General features: G+C 31.8%; 1 protein-coding gene and 1 long non-coding RNA gene across 3 annotated transcripts; both read left to right on the top strand.

The window, feature by feature from the left end:
* On the top strand, nucleotides 5,598-6,791 carry LOC104790577. The gene is made up of 3 exons (XR_768708.2): nucleotides 5,598-5,802; nucleotides 6,257-6,354; nucleotides 6,534-6,791. It is a non-coding gene; the product is annotated as an uncharacterized LOC104790577 (long non-coding RNA).
* On the top strand, nucleotides 8,117-10,504 carry LOC104790576 (UDP-glucose 6-dehydrogenase 2). Of its 2 annotated transcripts, none has more exons than XM_010516350.2 (2): nucleotides 8,117-8,340; nucleotides 8,803-10,504. In XM_010516350.2, the coding sequence occupies exon 2, from the start codon at nucleotides 8,806-8,808 to the stop codon at nucleotides 10,246-10,248; it is 1,443 nt and encodes a 480-aa protein (XP_010514652.1). In that variant the 5' UTR covers nucleotides 8,117-8,340; nucleotides 8,803-8,805; the 3' UTR covers nucleotides 10,249-10,504. The 2 variants fall into 2 exon arrangements, with proteins under 2 accessions (XP_010514652.1, XP_010514653.1); XM_010516351.2 differs by having other exon boundaries at nucleotides 8,154-8,340; nucleotides 8,800-10,504.

The following is a 10,627-nucleotide window of genomic DNA, read 5'->3' as shown; positions in this document are numbered from 1 at the left end:
AAAAAAAAAAAAAAAAAAAAAAAAAAAAAAAAACATGCTTCCATAAAATGAAACATTTCAAGAATTCAACTAGAGATCAGGACATATTCAAATATCTTAAGATTTTGGGGTATCTGGATACCGATCTATAACTTATGAATTTATAGATTTTATTTCTCACACTAAAAATTTGGATATCTTGATCCATATTAGGATCTTTTTAAAAAAGAAATTTAATTGAACGTCAATACAATATATTTTATTTTAAAACAAATTTTGATAATATTTTTAAAAACAAATTTGGATATATATCTATAAAGTTAGTTTTTCTCTCTTCCCATTCTGTTACCTAAGCATTCATCCACCTAAGCAACATTATATTTTTTACTTTAAAATAAACTTAAAATATTCATATATTGCATATTTATGTTATTTATAATTAATAGAAAGTTTAAATAAATAAAATAAATTAATTATGTAAAATAAATGAAATGTTAAAATAAAAAAAATATCATAAATTAAGAATATAATTCAAATTTTCTTTTAACTGATCATAGTTTGAAAATTTTAAATGTTTTAATGAGTTTTAGAATGAAAGTAAATTTAAAATTTATGTAAAACAAAATTTATGTAATTATATTTATAAAATTTTAAACAGGAAAAATAAAGTAGAAAGTGAAATATTAGTTTATAACATGATCAAAAAGAAAAAAAAATTGATATTTCATAAATTGAATCAAATACTTTTTATAAAAATTTGTGTATTGAAAGATAGTAATTAAAAAGAAAATAGTTATAATATGTCTTGAAAATCACTTTACAATATTTGTTTTGAAAAAAAAATAGATGCCAAAAGTCAACGACTATATCGTAGATAATGACTAAATAATTGTAGTTAATAGTGTTTATATAGATTTTGCTCAAAAATTTCTATAGATAGAAAATAATTTTAAATTAAAATTTCGCCCAACCTACGGGTATAAAATCTAGTTCTTTATAATTTCAAGTTCTTATACTGAAGTTTAGGTTTTTCTATTTCAGATTTTAAGTTGTATTCACAGCTAAAAAGAGAATGATCCACTCATTTTAAACAACTCATATATATGAGTAGATCGAGTTTGTGCATCCATTGTGGCATTGTATGGCTTATTATGGGTGAGCATTGTCTTCGAGGTTAATACTTATATACCAATATATAAAGATCTTTAAAGATCTTTAAGAATTAAATATATGTTCTCGACTTTGCCCTAAGTTCTATGACTAACTAAAAGACATAAGTTGTGCTTAATATACCAGAGATATGTGATAAGTGAAAAATTTACTAGTGAGTGATAAGCACTTATGGTGTTGCCCTTTGTGTTCATAGTTGAGAGTTTATCCTTTTTATCCACAAGGGAACTAGCAATGATAGGAAACCGTTTAGAATTAATGAGCAATTATGTTAATAATATAAAAAGTAAAACAAATGCAGTGAGCGTTGATTGAACACGTGACCTTCAGATCTTCAGTCTGACCCTCTCCCAAGTCCCAACTGAGCTATCCCCGCTTGGTATTTGTTTACGTTTTTCTTATAAAAGATGATGGGCATCTCTCAATCCATGACACATAATCATCATTTTTGATATTAAATTAAACTATTCAATATTGAAAAATATTCAGTATTGCTACTAATTTTTCTTTTTTATTGAAAATTATTAAATCAAAATTACTCAATATAAATACTTTTTGAATTCTCCAAATCGTTTATTTAATAGTTTAATCTTCGTACTAAATATATTATAGAGATTCATAAAATGCTAATAGAGTGACTGATAAACATTTTGAAAACTACATAAAACATCGTTTAAATATTTCAAAAAATACATAAAATGACAAAACATTTTCTCTCCTTGATTATATTTTATTAAAATGATTATTTAGAATTTCTTTTAAAATTATCTAAACATATATGTTCACACTATATTTACCTAACACATAATATTAACAAAATAGGGTAAATAATATTTTTTGTGTTAATTTTAAGGCCATGAAATATTAAGCATGGAGAAAAAAATATGAAAGATACATGGGAATAGTTCATTTGAATTTTGGTTTCGATATATTTTTGTACAAAATAATAAGAAAATAATCATCAGACACAAATATAATAAAATTTATACATATCTAATTATATAAAGTTGGGTTTTGAAAGTTAGTCATTAACAAGATTTTGACATATGTCAAATTACCAATATCAGATTTTGACATATATAAAAGTTAATATTTAATAGGAGAAATTTGATTACAACACAACAAAAATAAAATATTTTGTTTTAAAAAATACTAATCATGTAAAAAAAATAATTATCAAAAACTACAGAAATTTATAAAAAAATACAAAGTTTTTTAAAATAATTATAAGGAGATTATATATATAAATATATATATATATATATATATATATATATATTTCATAAAATTCGAAATTATAATATTATTTACTTGTTTTTAATTTGAAGTTATTAATTCTACAAAATAGAAAAAGGGATTAAAGAAAATATACAATTAAATATTAATATTAAATTTTGTAAATAGTCACTTCAATATAAAAATAGACCGTCTCATCTTTTAATAATTTATCAAAAACACTGCTTTCAACTTCTTTTAATCGGGAATGTTTTTTCAAAATGGGAAGGTAATTTTTTCATATTTCTTTTAAACCAAAATTTTCTCCTACTTTCTCCTTTTTCAGTTTGGAATAGGTAAGATTAATATGTTGATCCCAAAAAGATTAATATATGCGTCTTCTTTTCTTAATACTGTATTTTATTTTATTTATATTTTCATCTTTGATTTATTTGAAATTCATATATTACCATACTTATAATTTTGTATTTTTTATTTAATTATGTCAAATTAATTTTTTTCTAATTTCTCAACCTTGATTGGTTGGTCATAAACCCTTCTTTTTTTTGCAAACTTAATTGTTACCATTATTCATTCAATCCCAAAGGGAGATAACAAATAGAAGTTCATCAACCTAATGGATGAATAAAATTGGCTAATCAAACTCAAGCTTACAACAAACATAGACAGATAGACTGGAAAAACATAAATCGCTGTTGATAGTTCCATGGAGCTTAAAGACTGTGACATCCTGGTTTGCGGAAAGATTTAAAAGAATTGATTTGGCTACATATGTCACCAAAATGCACTTATTTTTTCGGTCAAGGATCCTCAAGGAACTTCATTATGGGTGGCCTTCCTGGAAGTGATTGTTGAAACTGTGCGAATGAGGACAAAACACAGGAAAAGATCATTTGTTGATTTGTAAGGTCGGTAAAGAAGTTTTTAAAGTCTCCCAAACCGGCCATCGAATATGGGCGGATCCACAGGTCGGGAATAGATGTAGGGTCCACTTTCCTAAGTGAGCCCATGAACTGAGAATGGATACGAGTTCACTAAGCAAGATGGCGGTTGAGGCGTTACAGAGACAGAGGTTACATCATGGTGTGTTAAAGACACTTCCACGAATACATTGGAAAACTTAACATTAGTTACAATTAAAATATTTTGTGACGTTAGAAAAAAGTTTTTACTTTCATTGGTTGTCGGAGCAAGCCATTTTGAGATAGCAAAAAGACATGAACTTGTTCTTTTCACACAGGAGGAGGGCAAAGCCGAGGATCTTTCTATGGTGGAGAAGGTTGAATACAAGGTTATCTCCCCAAGGAAGAAAGGTGGAGGAGGTTGGATGCAAGATTATCTCCCCAAGGGAGGAAGGCAGAGCTAAAGTTTTCTCTATGGTGGTCATACATCATTGTGATGATACATCATTGATTAGTATATTATGTAATATATTTTTTAATCAAAATGTTTTATGAGCCATCAATTTTAGTAACTAAAAAACTATACAGAAGTGAAAGTAAAATAGTTGGCTTAATATGTTTATATAGACATTTTCTAGGTGGTGATAAAGAATATATTTTTAGCATAAAGTATATTTAGGTGTAAAAAAATATACTTTTAATAATAACATACATAAAAGATTTGTAAATGAAGTATATTTTCATGTACACCTAAATATACAGTATATTATAACAAAAATAAAATTTATAAATAACGTACAACAAATTTTAATATATTTTTATTAAATTTAATTTAATTTATAGAACTTTAAACCCGCACATCGGGCGGGTCCTCATCTAGTAAAATATAAGAAACACATATATTTAGTTGACAAAAAAAACACATATATTTACAACTAAAATTATACAAGTAAGAATTCATATTATTTATAAAAAATAAGTAATACTATATGAATTAAATTCAGATATTCATTTGTAATATATGAGATGAGGAGATTTTTTTCCTATAATATGATACAAAAATATGCATAAACACAATCCTCCCAACATATGTGTGGATAGTAGTGTTCCCATGGGTCTCTTTGATGAAGAGGCGGTTTAAGCAACTTGGTTGTCGATCTCATTTGTTGCTCTTCTAATCTTTCGTATCAATTATTACAACATGGAAGTGTTTCCTATCTATATCCCTAATCGTAACGAGGATGATTTAGTTTTGTATAAATATATCTATTTTTGTTTATATTTGTAACTATATATTAAAAATATACTATAACATATATAAAGTGGTCGTGTATCCAGTTTTCTCTCATAAGTACGTAATTTTATTGATCTGAACATTCCAAATATTCTATTATTGAAAACTCAAATAATTATATCACTTCTAGTTTCAAAATTCGTGATTTTTTGGTTCAATGTAATATGTTGTCTTAAAAAATATATATATATGTAGTCTTGAGCATACAAATATTCGGAATTGTCTTGGTTCGATATGAATATTTTTTTTTTTAATCTTTTTGACTCAAGTTTAGTATAATAGTATCCATTCAATATTTCTTAAGTTCGGTTCGATTTCTCTTGGTTGTTCGTGTTTTTGGATCATGAACGAGGAACCAATCTCAAACCAAACTATTTTTTGGTATTTTTTCTCTCAATTCTAACATGAAAGTTTCAGATTTTTTTTTTGGATATCTCATGTATTTTATGGATATTTTCGGTTCAGTCTTGGTTTTGATATTTGGGAATTTAAAAGATTTTCGGTTTTCCGTTTCGGGTATTTAGATATAATTTCTTTTTGGTATATTTTAGTTATTCGGCCTAAAATAAGTTAATAAGCAGTACTTTTACTTATATAAATGTATTAGAATTAGGGTATATCAAATATTTATTCGGTTTGGTACGATTACGTTTCAGTTTTTAAGTTTAATCTTCATTCGATTTTTACATCAGTTTTCTATTCGATTTGGTTATTGTATCTGCCTTGTACAATACATTTATTTAAGGAAATGCCATTTTCAATTAAACTTCTTCTAAAATGTTAGAGCAATCCCATTGCACATACTCATGGGATGTCTTTTATTTTTTTATTATTTAAGTGAATGAAAAATAATGTTTTAATTGTGAATTATGAGAGAACTGTGTCTCTGCGCCCATCCTTTTACATACTCAGAGACACGCGACGTGTCACTTATCTAATGGTTAAGATTTATTTTGGTTTTATTTTGGTTTTTTTCTTTCTCTTTTATTCATTTGCTTCCGTCTCTCTCTATCGAAACCATCGAAACAACGAAGAATCATGAATCGATTTATCAAAATCGACAAAAACAAAACGATCGAAGTTCTGATCAGTTTCCAGAAAAATTAGATCTCGCCTCGTCGTCTTCTTCTTCCTCGAAACTTCCAATTTGGTGTGGAACTCCTCCTCTCTCGTTCTCTCTCGGCGTCTCTGTGTCTTGTTGCTGAATGAGCAAGCTCCAGCGTGAGTTAAATCTATTAATTGCCTTCTTCTATTTGGAATTGCATCAGAGTGTGAGTTAATTTGAAGTATAGTTAACTAGTGAATTCAAAAAAAAAAAATCTTCTTGCGTGTGTCTGTGTTGATGATTGTTGTTGTTCACAGTGAAGTTGTGTTATGTGAGTGTAATCAAACCCGAATTTGCCAATACGAAGAGTGGGAAGAGCATAGTTAACCCGATGTGTTATGTGAGTGTTATGTGTTGTGTCTTGTTTATGAATCAAAGTGCTGCAACGTTTAGACTTGAGAGTTGAGCTTAACACAATGAGAAGAGGAGGAAGAAGAGAAGATGCAGAGCTTAACATAGGAATCAAACCGTTGAATCCAACCACAGGCTTTCTAACTGTAAAAGCATTTTCACTCTGTGTGGTTCTGATTTAACTCTGTGTGGTTCTGTTATATGTGGTTGATGTTACAGGAATTTAACATTGAGAAGTTGCAGCTAGTTGAAGCAGAGAAGAAGATTAAACAAGAGCATGAGAAGAAGGAGAAACAGGTCGATGTCAGAAAGAAGATGTGAGCTCTCATCAACATCTCTTTTGTTTGTATTGTATCTGAGAATTATGTGTTCCTCTTTTCTTTCTTTAGATCTATCTTTGTTTCTTTAAGAAAGATAGATAGAGTGTGGTTATGTCTTGATTTTAGGCCATGGCTAATTGTACGTGTTTGCTTTGTTCTTGCTCGTTTTGTAACAGTGATTACTTAATGCAACTGAATGCGTCGAGGATCAAGGTTCTACAAGCTCAAGATGACATTGTTAATTACAAACGATTGATGATGATCAGAGGGATGAGATCACCTTGAAATTATACAATGGTTTGAATTGTTGAAACTTGTTTTGGTTTGTGATTGTTGTGCAATGAGAGGATGTTTGAGAGTTAGATGGAAAATGGTTTTGGTTTGTTTGATTGTTGTTTGTAAAACAAGTTCTCTGATTTTTTAAAAAAAATTGACACCCAAGAATGACTAATGGGAGGACAAAAAATAAAAACAAAGATGTGAAGATCTAAACTTAAATTAATATTATTTTTAATATTATTAAAAGTTAAAGACATTAATTTGAGGATGTGCAATGGGTTTGCTCTTATAGGTCCCACTTTGATTTATTGAAAATGACACATGTCTTTCTTATATTTCTTTCTCAATTATCTCTCTTCTATTTTTATCTTCTCGATCTCTCATCTCTCTTCTCTCTCACCTCTCTTTCTTTTTCTCTCCTCTTTCTTTCTTCAAACTAAAGAAATTTTTCAAAAACACGACTTCAATCTAACCCGCAACGTGTTTTGTTTCGTTCTGGAGATGCTCCCCTCAAGGCTGAGTATAATATTTTCTTAATTTTGAGTTTCTTCTATTTGTTTCCTTCTCCATACAATTTTAGTGTATCAGATCTGATATCTCACCCAAATTTTTTCCGATGGACCAGATCCGGTGGACTAAATATGCTTTCCTCAAAGCAGAGTATGATATTTCTCAATAAGATCGGTACATGCGTCAGCAGATCTTAGGGTGGAGGAAATTGTTTCATGTTATTGATGGACATGTATCACCAACCAAGTGGACATAGTCCACTAATGGTCTACTAAGAGACCAGAGGACATAATTGGGGTGGACAAGTGTTGTCAACCAAACGGATTTGGTCTACTAAGAAGACCGAAAGACATAATGTGGTGGACAAAAACCTGTTCGGACGTTAAATCTGGTCTACTGGAGGCACAATAAGATCGGTAGATGCGTCACCAGACGTGTAGGTGAACAAATAGAGTCCAACCAAGTGCAACTTGTCCACTTAAGAAATCGAAGGACAAATTTAGGTGGACTAAATCTTATTGGGCGTTGAATCTAGTCTACCAAAAAATCGAAACTCTTGCCATTATTCTAATTTTTTTTCAAAAATTTTCTTTAATTCAAGTGTAAAAGTATCTTTTTACTCTTAAGAAAAATTGAAAGTGACATTTCTTATAATTTTAATTTGAAAAAAGTGGCATTTTTCACTTCCTTATTTTTTCAGTTTAATTTGCTTTCGATTTGTACATTCAAACTGGTTTAATTTTCTGGCCAGCACTAGGAATTTGGGTCAAATAATTATTTTTTCCACTCGTAGACTCGTGCATGACAGACGAAATCTAACTATGACCAGACAGTACAACAACCGCGTACGGCACTTAAACACAAGGGTTATCATCGTCATTTACACCGTATTCACTCGTTTCTTTGAAAAAAAATAAAAATAATAAATAATAATAATGCCAGATGTAAACTGCAATCAAAGTATCAACACTGTGCTCCCACCACCACCACCGAACCTACAGGTTTCTTAAGTCTCTCTCTCTGGTCGGTCAGGGGCAAAATCGGAAATCCCAAAATTCTTATAAAACGTAACATTGCTTCTTCGTCTTGCTTCCAATATATACATTACATCCTCACAACACCATTTCCACTCGCTAATTTGTGTCTGAAGGGAAAAAAAAATTTCGTCAGCTGTGTAAAAAATCTCCAGCAGAGGTAATGATTATAATCATAAACATCACTCTAATGCAAATTTCGTTTCTCTTAATACATTTTTTTCGCTAATTCACCGTTTCATTATATATGTCTCCTGATCCCTGCTTTGTGAATCGTCAATCTCAGATCCAAAACCAATAGATCCGTCGTGATTAGATCGTTAATGATGTGTTGCTTTCATATACGAAGTATTCGATTTCATTGTTTAGTAGTTATGTTTTCATTTAAGATCTGACTCTGTTTTTTTTTGTTTGTAAAAGATCGATCTTTTTGAAAATTTTGGTCCGTGTCTCTTTCGTTCCTTCTCAATTCTGGATCCCGAAATTGGAACAAAAGTTTTCTCCAATTGTGTGAATTAATATTTGCCTATTTTGAAAAAAGGATCCACCTTTTTTAGCTGATCCTCTGTTTTGGTTTTGATTATAAAGTTATTGACTTTGTGAAAATTTGATTTATAAGCAGAAAATGGTGAAGATTTGTTGTATTGGAGCTGGGTATGTTGGTGGACCGACAATGGCAGTGATTGCACTGAAATGTCCAGACATTGAAGTAGCTGTTGTGGATATCTCCGTGCCGCGTATCAACGCTTGGAACAGTGACCAGCTTCCGATTTACGAGCCTGGTCTCGACGATGTTGTGAAGCAGTGCCGTGGCAAGAACCTCTTCTTCAGCACTGATGTTGAGAAACATGTCAGGGAAGCTGATATTGTGTTTGTTTCTGTTAACACACCCACTAAAACCAGAGGTCTTGGTGCTGGTAAAGCCGCTGATCTTACCTACTGGGAGAGCGCTGCGCGTATGATCGCTGATGTTTCGGTGTCTGATAAGATTGTGGTTGAGAAGTCGACTGTTCCTGTTAAAACAGCTGAAGCTATTGAGAAGATTTTGACACATAACAGCAAAGGGATCAAGTTTCAGATTCTTTCGAACCCGGAGTTTTTAGCTGAAGGAACCGCGATTAAGGATCTTTTTAACCCTGACCGTGTTCTCATCGGAGGACGGGAAACTCCAGAAGGGTTTAAAGCGGTTCAGACGCTCAAGGATGTGTATGCACATTGGGTTCCTGAAGGTCAAATCATAACTACTAATCTTTGGTCTGCTGAGCTTTCAAAGCTTGCGGCAAACGCTTTCTTGGCTCAACGGATTTCATCTGTCAATGCTATGTCTGCTCTATGTGAAGCCACTGGTGCTGATGTCACGCAAGTGTCTTACGCGGTTGGTACTGATTCGAGGATCGGTCCCAAGTTCTTGAACTCGAGTGTTGGATTCGGGGGTTCGTGTTTCCAGAAGGACATTCTGAATCTTGTTTACATCTGTGAGTGCAATGGACTCCCTGAAGTGGCGGAGTACTGGAAGCAAGTCATCAAGATCAATGACTACCAGAAGAGCAGGTTCGTGAACCGTGTTGTTTCCTCCATGTTCAACTCTGTATCGAACAAGAAGATTGCGGTTCTTGGTTTTGCGTTCAAGAAAGATACTGGTGACACGAGGGAGACTCCAGCCATTGATGTGTGCAAGGGTCTTTTAGAAGACAAAGCAAGGTTAAGCATCTACGACCCGCAGGTGACTGAGGAGCAGATCCAGAGGGATTTATCCATGAACAAGTTTGACTGGGACCATCCTCTTCATTTGCAGCCAATGAGCCCAACCACAGTGAAACAAGTGAGCGTTACTTGGGACGCATACGAGGCAACCAAAGACGCTCACGGTATCTGCATCATGACCGAGTGGGATGAGTTCAAGAACTTGGACTTCCAGAAGATCTTTGACAACATGCAGAAACCGGCTTTCGTGTTCGATGGAAGGAACATTATGAATCTACAAAAGCTAAGGGAGATTGGTTTCATTGTTTACTCCATCGGTAAGCCCTTAGACGCATGGCTCAAGGACATGCCTGCCGTTGCCTAAGTAAGAGGAAAGGGAAAGTCCATTGCTGATTCTTTTTACCTTATATTTCATCATTTGTGCTTTTTGTTTGTGATAATTGTTGAGTCTTTAAGACTTGTTACATTTTCTTACTATCTGTTTGTTATGTAAGCTCTCTTATTACCCATTCTTCTGGTGTGTTTCTTTTCCATTGGTATAATTTTTGGTCGGAGAGGACTTGTATTCGACGATGTCGTTTCAATTTTGTTCTTATTGGAGTAAATGTGTTTGTAGTTAACCGTTGGAAGTGTTGACACTTCAATGAGTTTTGTCTGGAAAAAGTTTAAGACTCAGAAGAATCTTTGCACATTGTTCATGAGAATCAACATAATCTCTCATTACTCTCGGTTTAGGAAACAAA

This window comes from Camelina sativa, chromosome 6 (genome assembly GCF_000633955.1).
Source record: "Camelina sativa cultivar DH55 chromosome 6, Cs, whole genome shotgun sequence".
NCBI classification, from domain to species: domain Eukaryota; kingdom Viridiplantae; phylum Streptophyta; class Magnoliopsida; order Brassicales; family Brassicaceae; genus Camelina; species Camelina sativa.
This window is presented reverse-complemented; position numbering and strand designations above follow the sequence as displayed.

Coding starts and splice junctions, on each gene's coding strand:
- LOC104790576 (XM_010516350.2), top strand. CDS start 8,806: ATGGTGAAGATTTGTTGTATTGGAGCTGGGTATGTTGGTGGACCGACA.